At 39.6% G+C, this 24,681-nt stretch overlaps 1 protein-coding gene across 3 annotated transcripts in view; it reads right to left on the bottom strand.

Moving 5' to 3' along the window:
- Positions 1 to 24,681, bottom strand: part of ESR1 (estrogen receptor 1) — a 376,799-nt gene that overhangs the window by 178,714 nt on the left and 173,404 nt on the right. For all 3 annotated transcript variants that reach the window (XM_060616918.3, XM_060616917.3, XM_078447465.2), the window contains one exon: positions 21,968 to 22,084. In XM_060616918.3, the coding sequence (XP_060472901.1) occupies positions 21,968 to 22,084 (117 nt within the window). The remainder of the gene's footprint in view (positions 1 to 21,967; positions 22,085 to 24,681) is intronic.

Below are 24,681 nucleotides of genomic sequence, written 5' to 3'. Positions count from 1 at the left end.
TTTGCCCTGCTCTATTTTTGTAACCATTAATTTATTACTCTCTGTATAGGGTTTGCGGCTACCACTCACTCTAGCATCTAGATCTGCTCTGTCCAATCCAGCAGGTACTAGCCACATGTTGCTGTTTAAATTCAAATTTAATTGAAGTTGAATTGAAAAGTTCCTCACCCTAGCAACATGTCAGGTGCCCAATAGCCCCATATGGCTAGTGGATACAAAAATGGGTGAAGGCCATCAAGAGGTAAGAACTTTCAGTTATAAAATAAATAAATCACAGGGATAAAAAGTATAGCATAGAGAATGTAGTCCGTAATATTGTAATAATTTTGTACGATGGCAGAGGTTAACTACATTAATCACGGTGAGCGCTGAGTAATGCGTGTCATTGTTGAATCACCATGATGTACACCTGAAATGAATATAATAGTACATGTCAACTATACTTCAGTATGGAAATAAATAACAAAATAAGGTTGGCTTTCAAGTTACTTTTGGCCAAGGCACCACATGCTGTAGAAAAAAGTATGGAATTTCTAGCTGGACAAACACGGAGTTCAAATCTTCACTCTACTGCCAACTAATAGTCAAATTACTCAAACTCTCTGACACTGAGCTTGGTCATTGATAAAATTATTTTAAAAATCTACTGCACTTGGGGGCGCCTGGGTGGCTTGGTCGGTTAAGCGTCCGACTTCGGCTCAGGTCATGATCTCACGGTCTGTGAGTTCAAGCCTCGCGTCGGGCTCTGTGCTGACAGCTCAGAGCCTGGAGCCTGTTTCAGATTCTGTGTCTCCCTCTCTCTCTGCTCCTCCCCTGTTCATGCTCTGTCTCTCTCTGTCTCAAAAATAAATAAACATTAAAAAAAAAATTTAAAAATCTATTGCACTTGACGGTTGCACAGCCATGGGAATGTGCTCAATACCACAGAATTGTACACTTCAAAGTGGTTGAAACTGTGAATTGTCATGTATCTTACACCACAATTAAAAAACTCTGCTGCAAAATAAATGGACAGAACAGAACATTTCTATTATTCTAAATTTCTAACAGAAATTCTATTAAGCAATGCTACATGAAATATGTGGTATGTCCTTCCGGAACCGTCAGAAGTGACAAAGATGTTGCTGCCAGCGGAATATCGTCTCCGCCTAGTTTTTGCAATAACGATAACTGGTCACCACACCTTCTCTACCCCCTCTCTTATTGTCCGTGTTTCCATGTTCATAGCATCTTCCTGCTGGATTGGCTTGTGGTCTCCGCCTCCAGTTCATTCCCTCCCTGTCCAAAAGCCAGCCAATGCAGAGAAAGACAATATGTCAGCATTCCTACCTGTCCGTCTGGTGAAGCGTATAATTAAATCATGCTCCCAGACAGAGACAGCAAACAGTCCACATCCACACCCAAGACCTGGGCAAAAGCTGCCTTCCATCATCAAAAACACAAACATGACCAATAAGCATATTCATACCCCGAACACCAGGGATCTGATACTGATATCTCAACATTATGATGATGCGTTGAGTGAACTCATTCAATGATATTTCTGAGCTCACCTAAACATCTCCCACTCCTCACCCACACCACTCCCTAACAGCTCAGTTGGCCCAGAGGCTATGCTTCGCCCAAGCTTTTCGGCCCCAAACCCAGTGGTAGCTAGGGAACTGCTTATGGCACTTGCCCACATGCCTTCCAGAAATGGTCTCCATTCCCAGAACCCTTGCCTGCTGGTGGGTGTCCTGCCCCTGTAGACAGATATCCCGACACTGGCTTATACAGTGACTCCATCTGCAAACCTTCCTAGTAGCTGAACCCAGTCTTTTCTTTGCTATACCCATCGAATGCAGTGCCTTGGACTGACACTGACTTCGTGAAGCTCATGTAACTTTTCTCTTCTTCCCCTGTTCTCTGGCCCAAGGTACAAGAAGGCCTCTCATCCAGACTCCGTTGGCCCTCTTCCTTGGTCCCATAACTAGTTTCAAGTTGGAGAATTCCTAAATTATGACAAAATTCACTAAAATTCTCACACCTCTTTGCCCCACAGCAGATGGCTAGCACATACCCCAGGGATTCTGTGCCAATGTGATGAGGCTTTTGCATTGACTTTCAGTGCCCTATATGGAATAGAACCCATGACCTTGGTGTCATTCGCACCAAGCTCTCACAGGCTGAGCTAACACTCTTCTAAGTTTCAAGAGAAGTTTAAGGTCACAGAGATTGGGTTGCCCTTTTCCATTTTATTCTCTGAAGATAAGGTGAATTACCTTGATTGCAGAAGTTGCCCAAATAAAAATATTTCAACTTGGTGATTTTTTGGAACAGTGTGTACTCTGAGTAGATGTGGGGCAAGCAATCAGAATAAGCTACCAGGTATCAGTGACAAAATCCCTCTGAAGAGAGACCTGATGACAGTGGGGTGTCTTGCTGAGAAAAAAAATTACTTTAAACATAAAACCATCCAACTCTTCACCAGTCATTGCCTTAAGAAAACACATTCACATAAAAGAATGAGGCATAAGTCATTGTTTCAAAACAATTTTTTTCTCGATTGTTCAGAAAGCTTTCATGGTTCGTGAAAGCTCTTTGTTCCTCACTTAGCTTTGTCCCACTTGCCTTCAAGAGGGATTGAAAACATGCTGATAAGGAATGGAGGAGTTAATTTATTTGTCCACAGCTTCATGAAGTATCACCACCAGTCATTGGTGCTTTAGTTTTAAGCAAGGAGGGGGCAAGGTATGCAGTTAGTGGCTTTCATGTGTCCTTGCCATTTGCAATGACAGCTGCCTTCCATCATCAAAAACACAAATATGACCAACAAGCATCTTATTAATACCCCAAACACCAGAGATTTGATACTGATATATCAACATTATGGTGATGAGTTGAATGAACTCGTTCCATGGTATTTCTGAGCTCAGCTAAAATATAATTAAGTACCAAATGAGGAAGAAGATATTTACAGTTGTGAAATTTATCAGCTAGATACGATAATAAGAATGTACACAGTTGTTACAGCAAGATAGCTGGTCAATCTCACTCCCAAAAGAGCAGAAGAGACATAAAAAGAAAAAGAATTACCATGAATAAAATTTCTTAAAAATGGAGAGATGTTTTCCCACTAAATCTACATAAGAATATCAAAGCTTTTTTTTTATTTTATCCATAAATAATTCATGCACACTGTTGAAAATACAAAATATGCAGAGAAATAAAAAGTGGAAAATAAAAACCATACATAATTCCCTTACCTAGGACTAACTGCTGCTACCCCTTTCTTGTCTATACTTCCAGAATCATTTATGCATTCATTTATTCACTATTTTCTTTATTGCTCAGTACAAACCTATATAAATTAAAAGGCTTAAATACTATTTGTAATTCACTTTCCTCATTTTGGCAACATACATCAAAAGTGTATACATTTTGACTCAGCAATTCAAGTTCTAGAAATGAATCCTAAATAAATTATTACTGTGGTGTCCCAAGATTTAACAAGAAAGCTGTTCATAGTCTTGTTTAAAATCATGACAGTTAGGGGCGCCTGGGTGGCTCAGTTGGTTAAGCATCTGACTCTTGATTTCAGCTCAGGTCATGATCTCATGATCATGATCTCAGGTCATGATCTCATGGTGAGATCGAGCCCCATGTTGGGCTCTGTGCTGACAGTGCAGAGCCTGCTTAGGATTCTCTCTCCCTCTTTCTCTGCCCCTCCCCAGCGCTAAATAAATAAATAAATACATACATCAAATAAATAAATAAATAAATAAACATTTTTTTAAAATCTTGAAAATTAGGTGCTTGCTTCAGCAGCACATATACTAAAATAAGAAAGAAAATCATGAAAGTTAGAAGCAATATAAATACCAATAATTTAAAAAAATAGTTAAATAAAGTATGCTATGTCTATACCGGAATAGTAATACAGCCACCCTAAAAATCTCGTTTTGAAGAATATTGAATAGCATGCAAATACATTGAAACAAATAGGCAATATAACCCCAAATTTATAATTTTTTTAAGAAATATATGACATATCTGCAATAAGATAATAGAATTTTTTGAAAGGTATGTCTTAAAACTATCAATAAAATGAGATACGTAGGAATATTTTTTTTAGTATGGAAGGGCTTTTGGAGGAAATTTTACAATATTACTGAAGGCCATTTAAAAAACCCAAAATTAATAGCTTTATAATGTCAATGGCTGGGAAGACTAAATATCACAAAGATGTCAATAGTCCCTAAATTAATTTATAAATTCAATGCAATTTCATTAAAAGTTAATTTAAAAATTCCACTGGAAGCAAAAATAGCCATGAATGGCCAAAATAATTTTGAAGAAGAACAAAGTCCTTTCTAAGAAGGATTATAAAGTCAAAGTAATTACAAAGTTATGGAAATTGAAACTGGTTTTAGTGAAGGCATAAACAAATAGAGGGGAAAAAAACAGCAAAGAGAGCTCAGAATCAGATTCTCATACACAGGAACTTCATAGATAATGGAGATACTTTATAGATCAATGAGAAAAGAATATTATTTAATTAATAGCTCTGAAATAATCTGGTTATCCAGATGGAAAAAAAATTTATATCCCTACCTCATATCATAAACAAAATTCTCTTTCAGCTGGAATAAGTAACAAAATGTGACAAAAATACTTGAATAGTTTTAAAACAGAACATAGATAAATAACTGTATAGTGTTCAGACAGGGAAGGATTTATTAAACAGAATTCAAAGCACAAACTATAAAGAAACAGTATGATAAATTTCATACCTTAAAAATTAAAATTAAAATTCTATGAAATAGATGGCACAATAAACAAAACAAAAACAAGCTACATACTAGGTGAATACATTTGCAAGACACAAAATAAATAAAAAATTAGAATCCAGAATATACAAAGAACTCTGAAGAATCGATAAGAAAAGACAACCCAGTGTTTCTGTACATTTTCCTTGCTGGCATTTTGTTGCTATTGTATTCGGACATTAAAATTCAGAGCTGTTTATAGGTGTCAATTTAAGGGACTTTTTTTAAAAATCTAGTTCATTATTTTTAACATTGCCTAATCCAATTTCACTTAATTTTAAAAATATTTATGAGTCCTAGATAAAATTCACTTTCAATTTATTTTTAATGGTTTTTTAATGATTTTTAATGATTTTTTAAAGATTTTTAATGATAATTTTTAAAAATTATGTATTTTTTATTTCCTTTACTGGATTTTCAACTGTTTCTTTCTTAAATCATTATTAATCTTAACTGATACAGTTTCTTAAAAAACAGCCATCTTAAACAAAATGTGCTTCAATTTCCTCACTTGACTAAGTGAATTCTGTCATTCAAGGGCAGGATACAGAGTTCATTGTTTGGGTTTATTCTCAAACTGTTTCACCATCTGTGTAAAAAGCTTTTTAAATGTCTTATAGGTCTCAATCTCCTATAATTCTTTTAAAAATGGCATCTAATGTAATCATTTATTTTACCTTCTAACGTCAACTTGTGAATTAATCTGTTACCCTTTAAAATGTCTTGCATCTGGGGCGCCTGGGTGGCGCAGTCGGTTAAGCGTCCGACTTCAGCCAGGTCACGATCTCGCGGTCCGTGAGTTCGAGCCCCGCGTCAGGCTCTGGGCTGATGGCTCGGAGCCTGGAGCCTGTTTCCGATTCTGTGTCTCCCTCTCTCTCTGCCCCTCCCCCGTTCATGCTCTGTCTCTCTCTGTCCCAAAAATAAAATAAAAAAAAACGTTGAAAAAAAAAAAATATAAAATGTCTTGCATCTGTCTTCCACCATCTTTTCAGATGTGTGTGTGGGACCTAACAGCGAGGCAGGATTTAAATTTTCACAAAATCTTTAAAGTCATTCAATTTTACACTGTATAAGTCTTCAGCTAGTATCTTTCTGCTTTCATATAGAAAAGTTAGCCTGCCTATAAGCTACGCTCGTGGTGCTCAGGAATCTTTCTTGAGTTCTGTATTTCTTCTTTAAATCCTTAGATGCCGCAGATACGGAGAAGTAAACTCTTGGAACAGTTTCACATCTTGCCTCGAACACAAAAGTTTCTCTGTTTGTTTTTTTTTTTTTTTTTTTTGATGGGACAGCAGTCTGGTTTTGAGGATTATGCCCCAAACCAAGTCTTTAGCTACAAGGAATATTTTATTTAATATGCCTTGATGTCTTTTCCTATATCATCCAATTATTTGAAGTTCAAACCTGTTTTTTCCTATCATTAGGTCCACCTGTTCTGCCTGAATTATCAGCATTTCTTTGTGTGGCTCAGTTATCCGCACCCACTTTGCATTTCACGTCCTCCTCTGTTCTTACTGCTTCTAGCATCCTGAGCACATTCTGAGCACAATTCCCTTGTTAGTCCTTCCTTCCTTTGTTCCCCTTCTGTCTTTCAAAGTAGCATCATTTCATCCACCGCCCCTCCAGATGCTGTCTCATGGCTGTGCCCTAGGTGGCTTTCCTCCAGCCAACTCTGCCTTTTCCTATTTCAGCATTCATTAATTGGACCCGAGTGCTTTGTTGGAGTATTTTCTTTTTTAAATATTCTCAGTATTTTTAAAATTTATCTTGCTAGGGTTTGTTCTGCTATTTGTTTTGTTTAGTTTTGTTCTCTGTCCTTGTATCAGACATTTCCTTATGAATATATAACAGATATGGATGGGAATTTTTTCTGACCCATTGCCACTACTATAAGCCAGAAAGCCACATTTCCTTGGGGGTAAAAAAAAAAATTCTATGTGAAGTGAATCAATTCCACATGTACAACATTTAATTTGGGGAAGGACCCCACTGAATACCGGGGGAATCGCAGCATTGGAGCAAATATGGTTATTCCAAAATCAGTTATTAAAAATTATTGAAACTATTTTTTTAAAAAAACTTTCATGTAATAAATTAAAACCATATTGAGAGAGGGAGAATCAAAATGTGTGTGAATACACTAGAAAAAATTGAGCTAATATCTGCTTGCAAGAAATAGTATCTGGAAAATGCATGATGGAACAGCCACACCGCAACTAATATTTTATGGGAAACCCCACATACAGCATAACAGGCATATTTTTGAATCCTCTACAAAACAATACAATAAACATAAGAATTAGGCTAAAAGGGAAAGACAGAAGTTGACATTCAATAATAAAGACGCTCTACCTAGAACTTCTCAAAACAAATACCTATAAAGAGTTTCAGCCATCAACAAACCAGTTTAGCTTTTCTGTGGTTCTGAATATTATTAATGTAATTCAATGATATGGAAATTTTATTTTAACTTAATAGTTCTGGAAATGGATTTTTTATTCTTTTAAAATGAGCTTTTTTTTGGTGCGCCCAGGTGGCTCGGTCGGTTAAGTGTCCGACTCTTGGTTTCAGCTGAGGTCATGATCTTGTGATTTCCTGGGTTCAAGCCCCACATCAGGCTCTGTGCTGGCAGCGTGGAGCCTGCTTGGGATTCTCTCTCCCTCTCTCTCTGCCTTTCCCTCAATTGGGCTGTCTCTGTCTCTCTCAAAATAAATAAACCAAAAAAAAGAGCTTTTCTTTGACTACATGTATAATTTTATTTATTTTTGTATTACTTGGCGTTATTACTTTTCATGTTCAAAACTGCCTAATAAGTTTTCCACCAGTCTATGCATATGCAAGAAGAAAGGGGGATGAGAGAAAGAGAGAGAGAGAGAGAGAGAGAGAGAGAGGTAATTGTAGTAGTGGTGTGAATTTCATCATGCTTATATGATCTGAAGAACAGACTTAGTCCAAGGGAATTGTTCAGCTAAACCCTAAAATAAGCCACCTCTTCTCCTTTTTTCTGTTATCATTAAACTCACCATCAGTAACAAATATTCACAAAAACATCACTGCGCAGAGAATAAAACAAGCAAATGACTGTCCTCATAGAAATTAAAAATCTCACTGGAAAGATAGGAGATGAACATATTTTTAAAATACAATGCCAAGTTGTTAGCTTGGCTCAACTACTGGCATTCAGAAGGTGCAGCAAGTGTTCAGTAAATAAAGATAGATTATTTGCAGCACCGGGCAGTTGGCTGGATGCTGGTGGAATAGCACAAAGGTCCAGAAGATGACTGGCAGGGCACTCTGCCACTCAAGAGGCCAGGCAGCAGAGAAGACTTGGTGACAATGTTGACCCTAGAGCTAGGTGGTTGGCATCTCTATGGGTAAGTAAAGCAAAGTCTGTGCACCATCAACTCTACCAATGAGAGAAAATGAGCAGTCAGATAAATAAGCTAGAAGTCAAAAATCAAAGCTTCTGTGTAGATGGGGTCATGTCAAAGCCGAGAAATGGAGGTGAGGCAGAGGACAGATGTTGCAGTGTATGCTGAAATCAACAGAGCTGAGGTCAAGCAGGAGTCAAGTGCCAAGACGGTGGAAGCTGCTCTCTTGCAGTTGTAATTGACTCCACGCCAATGTGTCCGTCTTGTCTTCAGGCTGTCAGGGATCAAAAAGTTCACTGCCTGAATTAACACAGGGGCTCTAACAGCAGCCCAACTGACCCTCTGATTAGCACAGAGAAAAAATACTATTAAGTATTCAGAGGAAAAAGGGGATGATTTCCAAGGAGTCCTAAATGAGTTAAAGAGATGGACTTTGGTAAACAGGAAAATTTATTACTAATAAATAAAGTATTAATAACCAACTTGAGATTGAAGGGAGGCATAAAGGGACAAGGTACGTTCTGTGGTCAATGAGCGGCCAAAAGTTTCTTAGGAAACCTGGTCGCTGCAGCCAAAAATGTCTTAGGAGAGTAGGAAAGAAGCATGAAAAAATAGGTGAGATTTAGCGGGTGGAGAAGTTTGAATGCCAGGGTAGGCAACAGGCAAATTGTACATTCCTTAGGGCTGGACACTACATCCTACATATTACTGATTACTTTGAACTACATGCTGAATAACTAATTACTTAATAATTCTTGATGGACTGAGATGATGATGATAATCTAGTGGAATTGCATTTTATTTGGACATTAGATTAGGTACATACGGCAAAAATTGTGTGTGCTCTTTATTACCTGTTGTGAGCAACTTTCTGGTTGGATAAAAGCCAAATACAATACTGAAAGCTATACCTTCATTCCTGCACAACCTTATTAGCAATTATTATTATCCTCATTTGACAAAATAAAGGACCTGGGGTTCCGAGGGCTTAAGTATCTTGCTCAAGATCACACATCTCCAGACAGATTTCAAACGCTGAAGACCAAAATGCTACACCATATATGAATTATAATGCCTAACATCTGCCAGTTCATAATTATCAAAAGATAACTTATGCATTCGATTCTCAGAATAGACTGATGGGGTAGTTGGTGTTTTCACAGAAGCATGTTTTCTATGAGACTGAGACCCACAAAGAAAAAGAAATAAATCTAGGGTGGGCAGGATGTAACTTGGCAATACGACATATTTCCAGGAACATCAGCCAGAACTTGAAAGTAAATACAATGGGCCAGCTAGCACACTTGAGCTTGCTCGATTCCTGGGTGCATTAACATCAGTAGGGTCCAAACTCGTGGGTGAGCTAAGACGGCAGGAATTTTTAGGCCCACTCCAATCCTAGGTCTCTTGAGGGGATGTTAATGGTTTCTTTCCACCTTTAGATGAACTGGACTTTGTGGTCAGGGACCACATTTTACCCTTGTGTCTCCAAGACCTTCACATAGTAAATGCTCAGTAAAGGCTATCTGTAAATGATTTAGGCTAAGAAGTTTGGATTGACCTGGCATTTGTTATGTAAAACGTTCTAAATAAAACTGCCTAAAAGTTATTAAAAATAAATGCAATCATAGCCAGTCTTTTAAAGTAAGCTTCTAAAGATATAAACACCTAAGTATAATTCTGTGTGCTTCTCGCCAACTTTTATTTGCTCAAGTCAAGTTTAAACTAAACCGCATGTTGCCTCGAGGTGTAACCAGACTTTTCTTTATACACAACTCCACACTTTACCTTAGGGTCTCTCAGGGCTGGCAAAGATGTCGCAGAAGTCTGACCACAGGTGTGTTGGTTCACACTTACTGGATACGTTTTCAAGCAAACATCACCAGACTACCTTGTGTGATACTTCATCAGGAACTTCTCAGAAGTCACCATCTAGCCTTTTCCTTTGTCCCACGAGGCAGAAACTAGAAAGTTTCACCGGTTCTTGGGACTCACATCTTAGGCATAACTATTACATCTCTAATAACAGAAAAGAGCGTACTTATATTGAAGGCCTATCCCAACAAACTTAGTTCTTGAATTCTTTCATTTATGTGGCTATATAATTGGTAGTGACATCATAGCCACATTGTATAGTTCGACCATCACGATGGCAGCAACACACGGATTTTTGTGACACTCCCCACTCAGGAGAGATTCTCTTTCTATACTCATTACTGAAGAGAATACCTCTGGCCATTCCAACAGGTTTTTCCTATCGCCACTTGCTCTGCAAATTTAGTTTGAAATATGAATATGATGGCTGCTGAGGTCGTTCCTCATATCCAGAAATGCATATACACTATCTTTGCCTTTCGATTCTGACCTCTTCAGTATTAATCTGAACTTAGATTGTACATCATAAAATTTAAGATTTGAAAGATACTTTAGAGACCACTGAGTCCTGAGCTCATTAATTTTTCAAAACTGAGAACTGAGTCCAGAAAAATGAAGTGATCTGTCCAAGGGTCCTCAGAAGAACCAGCTCACACACTTGATCCTTAGCCAGGCCTCCTTCTACCTAGCACAGTTGCCCTTTTTTATATAAAAAGGAAAACAAAGAGACTTTGCAACAAATATTGAAATTGTTATTGGAAAATACTGGAAACCTGTGGCCTGAAGGAGAAAATGTCCTTTTTAAAATTGCATTAAATATTAAGCAATATTAAGTAATTAAATATTAAGTAACTCTTTAAAGAATATCCATCACCATATAAATTTATTACGGTACATTAGCTGTGCAACTAAGCCAAATGTGTTGATTAACGTTCTTGTTGAAAAGTAGTATTTTGTGTCCACAGCAATCGTTCCTAAGTCATAACTGTGGTCTATCTGATGTTAATATTTTACTTTTGCATGTGTGTATCTTGCACAATGATCTAAATAGCTATAGTTCAGCAAGGTAGTGCGGTGCAATGAAAAGAGCACTGAACTAGGAGTCATGAGTCTTGACCTCTTGTCTGAGCAGTTAACTAGCTGCGTGAGTTGGACACGAACAATAAGCTGAAAACCAAGGAAAAACAAACAAGCTGGGGCTAGGTGACTTTAGTTCTTCTCAGCTCTAAGCACCATTCATTATCCTCATCACCATCACTGAAACTAAAAGTAAACACATGAAAATTCGTGAAGTCTTCGCTTTATAGAATTTAAGAGCAGCAATTCATTCATACAATTTGCTGTCCCCCAAATTCTACGTTTTATAAGTTCTATCCTCAAGAAAGGCTCTCTACATCATTCCAAGGCCAATTTACTTTTGCAAGAGCAAGTTATAGGAACAAGAGAGAGCCGTCCTGAAATTTCTGCCTGGCCTCAAAAGCCTGTCAGCATTCCCTCTAACTTTCCAGGTCATTCTTAGAAAAGTACATAAAGATCCCTCTTGCCATCCTGTAAGAACTAAACTGACCTCTAAATAAGCAACCAAATTACTTCAGGATAAAAAAAATTAAAATGGCATTCTAACTACAACTTAAATAAAAATGAAATAGGATTGTCGATGAAGTCTTTGGTCGATTTTATAACAGGCAGGAAACTCCTACCGAAATATTAAATAGCCTTACCTTTAACTGCTTTTTATTTTTTTTTTTTCAACGTTTTTTATTTATTTTTGGGACAGAGAGAGACAGAGCATGAACGGGGGAGGGGCAGAGAGAGAGGGAGACACAGAATCGGAAACAGGCTCCAGGCTCCGAGCCATCAGCCCAGAGCCCGACGCGGGGCTCGAACTCACGGACCGCGAGATCGTGACCTGGCTGAAGTCGGACGCTTAACCGACTGCGCCACCCAGGCGCCCCTTTAACTGCTTTTTAAACCGCATTCGTGAGCAGTTGTCGCATTCACGTGCAGACCCTAAGCCCACATCTGAATAGATTAGTGGAATCTAGCCTATCTGAAACGAGCCCATACACTTCCAGGAGTACTGGCTCACATCTGCTGCAGGGTTTTTCTCCCTCATGGTGTCCACTCGTCCTGTATCTAAGGGAGGCATGAAAATGGAATACCTGTTGCTTGCAGCGCTCCAACATAAGCCGTCAGGAATGTGACATGCAGGATTCCCACACTGAGTGAGGAAGGGGAAATAAACCCAGTGGTCACCCCCCGCCCCCCGCCACGTCTGAGGTTTTAGGACGCTATAATTATTTTTCAGTCCAAAATCTGAAAAGGTCATATGTCTGGTTGTGATGAATTACAAACATGGCCCTAATTTTTCAACCCCCGCAAGCCTTAAGGACTCAGCCATTTGACTTGTTTTGGCCTATTGGGTATGAGCAGATAATGCAAGCAAAGGCTTGAAACAGGCTTGTGGTGTGGGGATGTTCTCCTTTGGGCCTCTGTCATCACCATGAGGATATGCCTGCACGAGCCTGCCCGGGGAGGAGAGACATGCCAAGCAAAACTGAGTTCATCCCAGCCACTGGAGCCAAAAGAGCCAGACATATGAGTGCGCCCAGCAGTTGCCCAGTGGACCTCCCTGTCATGTAATAGATGCTTGTTGTGTTTGCCATTGAGATTTTGAGGCGAGGTTCTGTGATACAGTAGAAGCTAACTACTATACTGCAGGTTTTAGGTTCCCAGCAGATAGTTTCCCTTAACTAAAAAAAAAAACAAAAAAAAACAAAAAACCTCCATCTTTCAATCTATTCAGAGTTCTACAGTGATCATGTACTTTCAGTTCATTCATTCATTCTAGTAATTCATGCATATGCTACAGCTATTTATTGGCTGCCTAGTATATGCAGTCACTGATCGATGTGCTTGTAATATACCAGTAGACCAAATACACCAATGTGTTTTATTTGTTCGTAAACACCCGTCCGGAGCTTACTTTCTAGTAAGAGAGACAGACATCAAACAATAAACATAATCTAAAATTAATCTTATGGTATATTACAAGGTGGAAATACAATGGAAAAACAAAGGAGTGGCGTAGGCTGGGGGTGTCAGGAGGTAAGACGACTGCAGAATGTGCGGGCAAGTAAACTGTTCTACTAAATAGAATGGTCAGGGCATGCCTCACTGACAAAATGATAATGGAGCAAAGAACTGGGGGGAGGTGAAGGAGTTCTGCACACAGGTCTCCAGGGGAATGGCATTCCAGGGAAAGGGAAGAGTCAGAGTAAATGGTCCAAAATAGAGTGTGTCTGGTGTTAAGGGTGGCCCCAGAGCTCAAGTAGAATGAGCAAGAGACACAGTGACAGGAACAGAGGTGAAAGAGGCAAACGTAGGGAGGAAGTAGATGACAAGGGACTTCAGGCCACTATAATGACATCGGCTGAGTGGACAGAAACCCGTGCAAGGTTTTGAGAAGAGAAGTGGTCTGATTTGATTTCCACTTATAATGTGTCTGCAGGGGGAACAGACCATAGGGAAGCAAGGGAAAAAGCAGGTAGTGCTTCAGCGATAAAGTAGGAGAAAGACGATGGTGGTTTAGACCAGTATGACAACAATAAAAGTGGTGAGAAATGGTCAGATTCTGAGAGTATCTGAAGGTAAAGCCACTGTAGCTTCCTGAATGTGAGGTATGAGGAAAAGAGAAGAGTCAAGGTGACCCAAATGTTTTGGCATAAGCCATTCAAAAGATGAAGTTATTAGCTAAGACGGGAAAGATTGAAGATAAAGCACATTCGAGGGGATATAGAGGGGATTCGAGTTTGACCAAAAGGAGTTGGGAGATGTTTATTAGATACCCAAATGAGGAAGTCACATGAGCAGTTGCATTTAGGGTTGGAAGTATACATTGAGGAGTCGTCAGCATATAAATGGTACTTTTTTTCTTTTTTTAAACTGTACTTAAATCCAAGTCAGTTAACATCTAGTGTACTAATGGTTTCAGGAGTAGAATTCAGTAATTCATCACTGACATATAACACTCAGTGCTCATCCCGACAAGTGCCCCCCTTAAAGCCCTGGGACTAGACGATACCAAAAAGGAGTTGAGACAGAGAACAGAAGAGGTCCCTGGACTAAATAAACCCTGGGCCACTCCAACAGTAAGAGGTCAGAAAAGATGATGAGAAACACACAAAGACCTAAAAACGAGTGACCACTGGGGTAGGAAGAAAACTAAAAGAGTATATGGTTCTGGAAGCCAAGTCAAGGGAGTAGATGAAGGAGGAGAGGGTTATCTACTGTGTCAAAAGCTGCTAACTCGTCAAGATGAGTACTGAGAACTGTATGTTGGATCTAGAAACGTGAAAGTCGTTGGTAACCCTGACAAAAGCAGTCTGGGTTGGTGTAGTCAGTAGGGCATCCATCTTCACAGTGAGCTGATCCCACCATACTCTGCCAAATCTGTAAGGAAGCTGTTCTGTCTCCATCAAGAGATCTGAAGGCAGCAGGGTTCTTACAGGCGTGGCAGTGCTGGGCTACCTGCCATCACATTTCACCCAACGGAACTAAATAGCCACAGATGCTGACCTGCCTCCACCCCTATTAGGCAGCTGAGAGCACGATGTATCAGGACATCGCTTCATTTTTACCAGTGTTTGGATAGAACGACTTGTCATCTCATTTTCCCCATTCATGCTAAACTAATGGATTCCAATGTTGTCATTACCCACCTCCTCTTTTCTCTAAATTCAGAGTTAGTCCGGCCACACTCCACATCCCCTACTACTGCCATTGCTTCCACCACTGCTAGAGCAGAAAGAGGCAGCTATTCATAAGTTAGCTATGAACTTGGCAGGCCCAATGACCTTAGCTCCCCAGGTCAACAGATCCCTGAAGTCTTAGTATCACCATGTTCTCTAGAAGAATAGAACAAGGTGGGTTCTTTTACTCTGGATTTCTTCTGTCTGGAGTGTGTGCATGTGTCTGCGTACCTTAACTTAGTGATATGCCACCCATAGTTTTAGTCAATTATTTTTCATGTTAAATGTGAGTGGCAGCATGGAGTACTTACTGTAAACAGGTGTGCTGGAAGAAAGAAAGAACTCTGAATCTAGAATTCTAGGCTCAATTCTTCTGCTAGGTAGTTCCGAGACTTTGATCAAGTCACTTAATCTTTCTAGCCTCAGGTTTCTTACCTAGAAGATGAAGGAGTTAGATTAGATCCATGGTTTGCAAAACTGTGTTTTGTTCACGCCCTGGGGTTCCTAGAAGGTCTCTCAGGAACACCAGACTGAGGGAAGAGAGTCTATGCCAAATCAGCTTTCATCTGTCTTACAGACTGAGAATGCTACGGCTGGTAGAAGCATTTGATTGCTTTAAATGTTGCAAAGCACTGAATTTGTAATCTTTAAGGTCCTATATAGATTCAAGGACTTAATTCAGTATATGGCTTTGTCTGTAAATGAAAAATGATCATATGGGGGAAATCTTGAATAAATTAAATATCCATGATATGCCTTAGTAAAATAATATTTTAATAGCATAAAGGTACTTAAAGTATAAATATATAGGTGCTTAAATATGTATCCGTTGCTTAAAACGTGCAGAATCTCTTTGGTCAAGAGCAGCTAGCTTTTCTTTAACATTTTTCTTAAATCAGACCCGAAACAGGAAGCCCTAACCCTGCCTTCTGTAAAATCCTCAGTTCACATGCTGTTACAATTCTCACCAGGATTACTGGACAATCCCAAGAAAGAACCTCACGTTTACATTCTCAATTCATTGATTTGGTTCTACCATCATTCATATTAATAATCGGTCAATTACTCTTGGTAAAAGATAGCCAATGTAGGATTAAGGGAAACCTAATTTCCTGGAGTGGGAGCTTATCCCTTCAAGACAACGAATTATAGTAACTCATGATGATAAATATTAACCTGAGGCAACAAGGAAAAATTTTATTTTCCAATTCTTCATTGGGCTTTTGAGTTATTTTGGACATATAACAGGTGTCTCCCCATCTATATTATTAGTATCTTTTCACTTCTAAATTGTAACAACTTATTTAATTTATTTATTGTCTTGGAATAGTTCTCAAAAGCAAACTATAACATCGTTATCAAAATAAAGAAAGACTGGTCAATATTACTTTATTTCAAATTTCTTCTTTTTTTTTAAGTACAGCTGACACACAATGTTACATGGATTTCAGGTGCACAACAAAGTGATGTGACAAGTTCAGACATTATGCTACACTCACCACAAATATACCTACCATCTGTCACCATACATCCGTATTAAAATATCACTGACTCTATTCCCTATGCTGTGCCTTTTATTCCGTGACCTATTCATTCCATAACTGAAAGCCTGTATCTCCCACTCCCCTTCAAATCTCTTTGTAAGATGTTACAGGGAAACAACCAGAATCGGCAGTGCATGTCTACCAATTAATTTCCTCCATCAATTAATTTCTGTGTGCCAATTTCCTCTTTTCCTTTTTCAATGTGAAAAATGAAAACCTTGCCACCAACACATTTTGAGTCTATTGTGAGAAAAGAATTTTAACGGGTTTGTGTAATAAATCTCTGACATCACCAAAGGAAAAACACAACAAATCTCACTCCACATGAAGCTCTATCCAATGTGTGACTCCAAAACGAAAAAAAAAAAAAAAAAAGAAAAGGCAGATGTGGCTGAGCCAGGTTTTTATTCCCCGCAAAGGAATTAGATATTTATTTCCCATGACAAGTGATGAAACTGCCATTCTCTTTTTTCCAACAACAACAAAAGAGAAAGAGAGAGAGAGAGAGAGAGAAGAAAAGATATAATAGCTAACACTTGTGTGGTACTTTAAATTTATAAAGTACTTTCATATGTTATGAATTGCAATTTTTGTAACAAACTTGTTAAGTAGAAATTATTTTTATTTTACATCTGAGGATAATGAAGCTCATCAAAGTGACTATACCAGGATTGCTCAGCAAGTCTGAAGAGCAGCAGTACTTAGACCACGAAATCCATCTCTGAAGCCTCCCCTCTTTCCACAAAACACACTAGAATAGCAGATTCTTTGATAACAATTGTACCCCTTGGGAGTCAGATGGTCTGAGTAATATGCTGGGTCGGACTAAACCAGGAGAGGTTGGCTAAAGCTTTGAACTTCCACCGACCATTCTCATCTTCAGCTTCCAACCCATTCTCAACTTGTCTTCTGGCTTTTTTGCCACTTCATATGCAAATGTCCTATTTGTACCGAAAAGACAGGACACTGGTGGAAGGGACTGGGTCTTATTTATGTTTGCTGTCTCCATAATAGCTCACGCGTAAGAAACTCTAGCTGTATGTAAGTGATGAATCACTGAATTCTACTCCTGAAACCAATATTGCACTGCATGCTAACTAAAATTTAAATTGAAAAAAAAAATTTTCAAGAAGCTCTCAACAAGTAACTATTTAAGTGAATTGAGTCATCCATCTTGAACACTTATTCTGTGACTTGCTATGTCCTAGCTCAGTAAACAGGACAGAGAGAGAGTCCCTGCCATCATGGAGTTTATGGCCGGCTGTTGAATAGCTAACAATAATTACAGTAACTAGAGAAGAGCTATTTGCTATCAAAGTTGAACACCGGGAACTAACCCAGCGTGAGGCAACGGGGAAGTCCTCCCTGAAGAAAAGACATTTAATCTGCCTTCTGAGGTTGAAGGGGAGGGGCACAGGTGAGGAGGAAAATGCAACTGGAGGCAGAGAGACTAGCATGTGCACAAAGATAGGGAAATGCATCCCCTAAAGCACATCTTAAATCCTGCATCTTGGGACATCTGGGTGGCTCAGTAGGTTAAGCATCCGATTTCAGCTCAGGTCACAGTCTTACAGTTTGTGAGTTCGAACCCCGCATCGGGCTCTGCGCTGACAACTCAGAGCCTGGAGCCTGCTTCAGATTCTGTGTCTCCTTCTCTCTCTCTCTGTCCCTCCCCCACTTGCGCTCTTTCTCTGTCTGTCAAAAGTAAATAAATAAACATTTAAAAAATTTTTTCAATCCTGCACATTACTGAACTACCTTGGCTCAGAACCAAATCTAATAATGATGTCGGGATTTTCAGGGTAAAGTAGGCATCGTAAGGAATTCAAATAATTTCCTCATGTAGATAAATCATGTACTCTTTCAGATCTTTAGAACATTTCAGTAAATTTTTTCAGTCTTGCTAAAAAAATAGGGGGTAGGTGTAGGGTTCTCTCTCTTTTATCTGAAACTAATTATTTTATGTCATATGTAGAAATTCAATATTCTAATTGGTGTCAAATCTGGTTAAGAAGCTGGATTCTTATGAAACCAGTAGGAAATGTTGTAAAAATTTATTTAGTCACAGCTGTTTTTACAAGTAATTTCAAATTTTATAGTTATAATTGTACTTCCAGTTGTAAATTAAGTCTTCAGTAGGATTTGGGGAGTTGTTATACAAGGTGTCATGAGGTTATGTGTGTGGCATTCCATGTTGTGGAAAATACAATAAATTACATTGCTATAAAGGTAAACACTTTACACATATAATTAAAGGGGAATGTTTGCACAGCCTATAATTTTACAACTTTAAAGCTTGGCGTAAAACTTACATATGTATACAAACTGCCAGAAAGATACATGTTTTTATTATATGTACACAGATACTGAATAACCACTGAGAAATCCCTCTGAGATATTAAGTACTGAATTTTGTTTCCCATCCCCCCTCAAGTTTATGTTGAAGCCCCAACCCCAGTACCTTAGAATGTGACTGTATTTGGACACAGAGTCTTTAAAGAGATAATAAAGATTAAATAGGGTCATATAGATAGGTCTAATCCAATAGGCTGGTGTCCTTATAAGAAGAAGGGAAAACACCAGGGACGTGTGAATACAGAGAAAAGGCCATGAGAGGACACAGTGGGAAGGTGGCCATCTTCAAGCCAAGGAGAAAACCCTCAGATGAGACTAAACCTCTGACACCCTCACCCTGGCCTTCCCAGCCTCCAGAACTGTGAGAAAATACATTTCTGTTGTTTAAGCCATCAGGACTATAGTATTTTTTTTTTTAACGTTTATTTATTTTTGAGACAGAGAGAGACAGAGCATGAACAGGGGAGGGTCAGAGAGAGGGAGACACAGAATCTGAAACAGGCTTCAGGCTCCGAGCTGTCAGCACAGAGCCCGACGCGGGGCTCGAACTCACGGACCGCGAGATCATGACCTGAGCCGAAGTCGGACGCTTAACCAACTGAGCCACCCAGGCGCCCCGGGTCTATAATATTTTGATAGAGCAGCTGTTACAGATCAGATATAAATAATATCATATATATAAATAATATATATATTTAAAATGACATATATTTATAAATATATATTATTTCCCACAAAAATTCATATGTTGAAGTCACAACCTGCAATGCGACTGTATTTGAAATAAGGCCTTTATGGAAGTACTCAAAGATTAAATAAGGCCATAAAGGTGGGGTCCTAACCCAGTAGGACGGACACCCTTATAAGAAGAGAGACAATACCACAGAATGCTTCCCCCATGTCTGTGCCCACAGAGAAAAGGACACAGTGAGAAGGCAACTATCAGAAAGCCTGGGAGAGAGGTCTTATCAGAAACTGAATTTTCCAGCACCTTCTTCTTGGACTTTTAGCCTCCAGATTTGTGAGAAAATTAATTTTGTTGTTTAAACCGCCCCCCCCCCCACCCTCCCACCCCCTGGCTATAGACTTTGTTAAGGCAGGCCAACCAAACTAATACAGCAGCAAACTAACACAGATACAGATTTCGGTCATAAATACACATGTACGAGTAGATACACGCACATGCAGACTAGCGAGGTGCGGTCAGATTATCTAGAGTTGAATCTGAAGACGGTGGGAAGACTTTTATTATGTCTTTGCATATTAAGATTTTTGTCAGACTACAAATGAGTATACATAATTTATGTTTATGCAGCCAGACCGTATCTGGATATAAATTAGGAAAGACAGAATTGTTTTTATGAAGTGGGGTCAATGCATGGGTACCCTCAAAGGAAAACATGCTTTGGAAATATTCACAAATTGATTACTGCAGCTTTCAGAGAGAAAGGAAGAGGGTGGGCTTAATCTACCTGACGTTGTCAAGAAAGCACATTAAATTTGGACTCTGCCGGTTCAAATTAAACTTTTTACATGTAGATGTTGTATTCCTGTCACTTATCAAGTTACCTTAAGAAGCTTTTTATTAAGCCTGACTAATTCTCTAACAGTACAAAGAAAGATGAGTTCCTTAAATATTTACTCCATTTGTGACTCAAAGTGTCACTTTCAGAATGTGGCTGTTAAATTCTTAGAATTAAAACTGCTTTGTCAGACATTCAAGACATACAGTCACAGCTCATACAATGCATAAATTCAACATTTCATCTGTTCATCAAGAGACTTTATTCCAAATGCTGTACTTAAAATCCCAACCTGGCAGCCTTGTTTGTGACCATGGAACTCAGGAATCTTTGACGGTAAGATTCCTACCCACCAAGTTCTTGGTCTTTCTCCTGCTTCCTCCTTCATCCAAGTGTTAATGACCTAAAGGTTAGCCACCCTCTATCTGCACAATCTCTATTCTTTTTCACTGTAACTCTGTTCTCCTTAACCCATCCCGAATCTTGTCTCCTTCAGAAAGCTTTTCCCCCATGACAGCAGGCAACCACATCATAGGCCCCTCTCCCCCTTTGTATCCTCCTAAAACACTGAATACGCCATGACTTTAATTACACATTTTTTATTTGTTCTCTCTCAGTACCTTGAAGGCTACCCAAGACTAGCATCTGTGTTCCTCAAGACTGGATCCCCAAGAAGACAAGATCAATCAGGCAACCACATCAATGGAGCACCTTATACCCCCCAAACCAGACCCTGGATTCCCATAAAACAAAACTGGAAGACTGGATACAAGAGGGGACAGAAAACCACAAACACACACACACACACACACACACACACACAGCCATTGCCACAAAGACACAAGCACACAGGCACAAATCCTGAGTGCCACATGATTTGTTAGCGCTCAGGGTTCATTCCTGAGGTGCTGCTCCCAGTACCATGCCAGGGGCTAAGGTTATAGCAGTTGCTGGTTGAGTCAATTTCAGAAGGAGAAAGCTATCTCTTGATTGAAACTTAAATTCCCCGAGGGATGTTAAGAGATTGGAAGATTACACACTAGCTACTTAGCTTTCACATTTACAAGTCTCAGTTTAGGGAAGACCTATTCTCAGACACCGTTTTCTAACGTTAGCAATATAAACAATCACTGGAAAATACTTCTAGCATAATTCCCTGAGCAGGCTTCCTTTCCCTTCCACCACCACCTCCCACACTCCTCTGACTTAAAATATAAGTATTTACATGTAAAACGTAAAACACAAAATGGCATTTTAGAATCTCCAGTTCCAGTCACTTTCTATTTTTTTTACAAAAAAAAAAAAAAAAAAAAGCATGTCATAAAAAAGACTTCTGTTGCAATGAAAAATAGAACTAGGAAACAACTAATTAGAAGGGAAAACACTCCACTGCCACGGTTGTTGGGACAGAAACAGCCAGGGGCGCCTGCGTGACATAGCCAGTTAGGCATCCAACTCTTATCTCGGGGCGGGTCCTGATCTCATGGTTCGTTGAGTTCGAGCCCCCCATGGGGCTGATAGCGTGGAGCCTGCTTGGGCTTCTATCTCTCTTTCTTTCTGCTCCTCCCCGGCTTGTGCTCAGTCTCTAAGTAAATAAATACACATTTAAACTTTTTTAAGAAAAGAAAAGAAAAGAAAAGAAAAGAAAAGAAAAGAAAAGAAAAGAAAAGACACAGCCAGCGCTGGGCGACAGGCATGCACACCCCCGGCAGGCAAGCACCCTGGCTGGCAGCTACCTACCGCCTTTCATCATGCCTACTTCATAGCACTTCCGGAGCCGGCAGGCCTGACAACTCTTCCTCCTGTTCTTATCGATCGTGCACTGGTTGGTAGCTGGACACATGTAGTCATTATGTCCTAGTAAGAGCAAGAGAACAGAATTCACATTATTTCAGGAAACAGAGCCAGTCAGAATCGACAGGGAAGCTGCCTGTTTCCCTATCACTCACTTGTGTCGCGACTTCGCATGCCATCCTTTTCCTGCCCTTCTCAAAGTGTGGGAAAAAAAACTCCCCGAGCCTTGATTTTTGTCTCAGCCAATCACTTCCGGAGTTCTTTGGGCAAAAGTCACCTTCAGTTCATACAGTTAATATTTGGAGGCACGAGGTTTTATGTACACTCACACACTTTCTCAACAAAGGCTTTTCTTTTTTTTGGACTCAGGCCACTAGCTAAAATCGTCGAAATAAAACTGTTGGAACTTTCAGACAGTTTCAAAGTGGCCTTTCTTACGGTCTAATTGGAAGAATCTTTAGGTAGGTATTCAAATGCAGCCTGGAACGCCTAAATTCCAGTCCAGGGTGCTGAGCTGGGGTGGCGGCCAAGTTCAGTCCTTAAGTTGATAAGTTAGTCTGTCACTTACCGGCTGGAGGACGCTGAGTGTATTAGTTAACATCTCTAGGTCTCACTTACCCCTCTCTCACCTAGAGAAAGTAATGGCGCCCACTATGTGGCATTTTTCTAAGAATTAAATGTGAGACTACATGTCAAGGGTTTACCAGTGCCCTGGATGTGGTAAGCACTCAATAAATACTGTTGCTGTTACCGTTTATTAATCCTCTTTCTTTATTAATCCTCTTTCTTTTCCCTCTTGTTGACTGACTCCCTATTGCTCAACTGCTTCTCATTCACGTTCCTCACGTGTGACTCTGTCCCACAAGAAAGGGCTCCCGTGACCTCACATCACTCTCAAACTTCCATCTTACATCCTACCCCTTCTTAGTTCAACTCCTCAGAGACATCTGCACACCTGAGGTCTGCTTTGTCCTCACCTCTCCTGCATGGCTCAACCCACGCCTGTTTTCTCCCTTAGCTGTCCCACAAAAGCTGCTTAAATCCTGATATCACCAATGACTCTTATTACTGAATTCAACAGGTATTTCAGCCCACATCATACTTGACCTATCAGAAGCACCTGACAATTCCTCCCTTCCTCCTGAAGCATGCTTTTCCCTTGGCTTCCATAAAACGAAACATTCCCGTGTCCTTCCTACCCCTCAGGACATGGCTTTCCAGTGTTATTTGCAGATGCACTCCAACCAACATTAAGCTAATCTGCACGGGGCTCAATGTCAGGCCCTTCTTATGACTCCAAATTCTCACAGGAGAATCTATTCCACGGCTACAGCTTCCCTTATCATAAATGCAGATGACTCACAGATTTATACGCAGCCCAACTCTTCTCTGAGTTCTCGGGACATACAGCCAATTGCCCACAAGAAGTTTCTGCTCTAAGATTCAGAGGTCACGTCCATGTCTTTATCCCTCCAAAGCAGTCTGGTTTATACTGTGCAGAACATTAAACTCCACAAATTAATAAATATTGCCATGGTTTTATGAAGAAGTCCATGTATAGAAGTCTAAATTCTTACACCCGAATTTAGACTATGGAGATGATGTGTACTATTTTAAAATGTTTCCCATTCTCAAAGAAAAAAATGAGGAAATATCACACCCTGTAATTCAGATCATCTGTGTCTCCACTTTCTCATTCACTAAAGGCAAGACGCAACGTGCAGGGACATATTGTGTGGGTTTTTTGTAAGTTTATTTATTTATATTGAGAGAGAGTGGGGGAGGAACAGACAGAGAGGGAGAGAGAGAATCCCACGCTATCAGCATGAAGCTGAGCCGGGGCTCCAGGAAGCAGGAGATCATGACCTGAGCACAAATGAAGAGTCTAATTAATGCTTAGCCAACTGAGCCACCCAGGCGTCCCTGCAGTGAAATGTTTTAACTACAGAACTCTTTGTTCTTTATTCAGTTGAAGGGTCAATCTCAAGTAGAATAGGGTGGGTGGGGCTTTAACAAGAAACGCTGGTCTCATAAAACTTGGTGCTTCATCTTTAGATATACATTATAAAAATTGCTACGTGCACAGGCTTCAGATAAAATTAACATGTACATTCTTCTTTTGTATATAGGAACCAGCAAACTAGACAGAACAATTGTAAACTGACAACTTTAGTAGGAGACCACACACTGCCTCAAACATCCCGGTTAGAATTGCCTTCATTAACCGGGACAAACTGAGGAAATAATAGAACCAGAAATGAAATTTACCTAAACAAGCAAAAGGTGCAGATTTCTGATACCTCAAGGAAACTTTCAGTGTTTGGTCTCCTATGATGTTTATGCAGTACACACTTTAACACCAAAAAAATGAGGTTACATTTAAGCCTCAGAAGAAAACAGCCGATGATCATTCAAACCAAGAATTAACTTTGATTCGCTTTCCTCCCAAAAAGGGTTGTTTTGCAAGCCAGAAGACAGGAGAGCTGAATGGGGTCAGAGGCCAATTGGCTGAATGTTGTATTTGCATTGGTCATCCATTGTAGATGTGTATCTTTATAGAACCAAGTGAAATTCCTGAACTGACATGTTTAACAGATAAAAGACGCTAGATTTGTGCAATTGAATTCATCCCTTAACAAGAAAAGAAGTAGGTGCAGAGC

The sequence above is a fragment of the Panthera onca genome, chromosome B2, assembly GCF_046562875.1.
Source record: "Panthera onca isolate mPanOnc1 chromosome B2, mPanOnc1 haplotype 2, whole genome shotgun sequence".
NCBI lineage: Eukaryota > Metazoa > Chordata > Mammalia > Carnivora > Felidae > Panthera > Panthera onca.
Note: the sequence above shows the minus strand (reverse complement) of the source record. Positions and strands in the feature narration are given on the sequence as shown.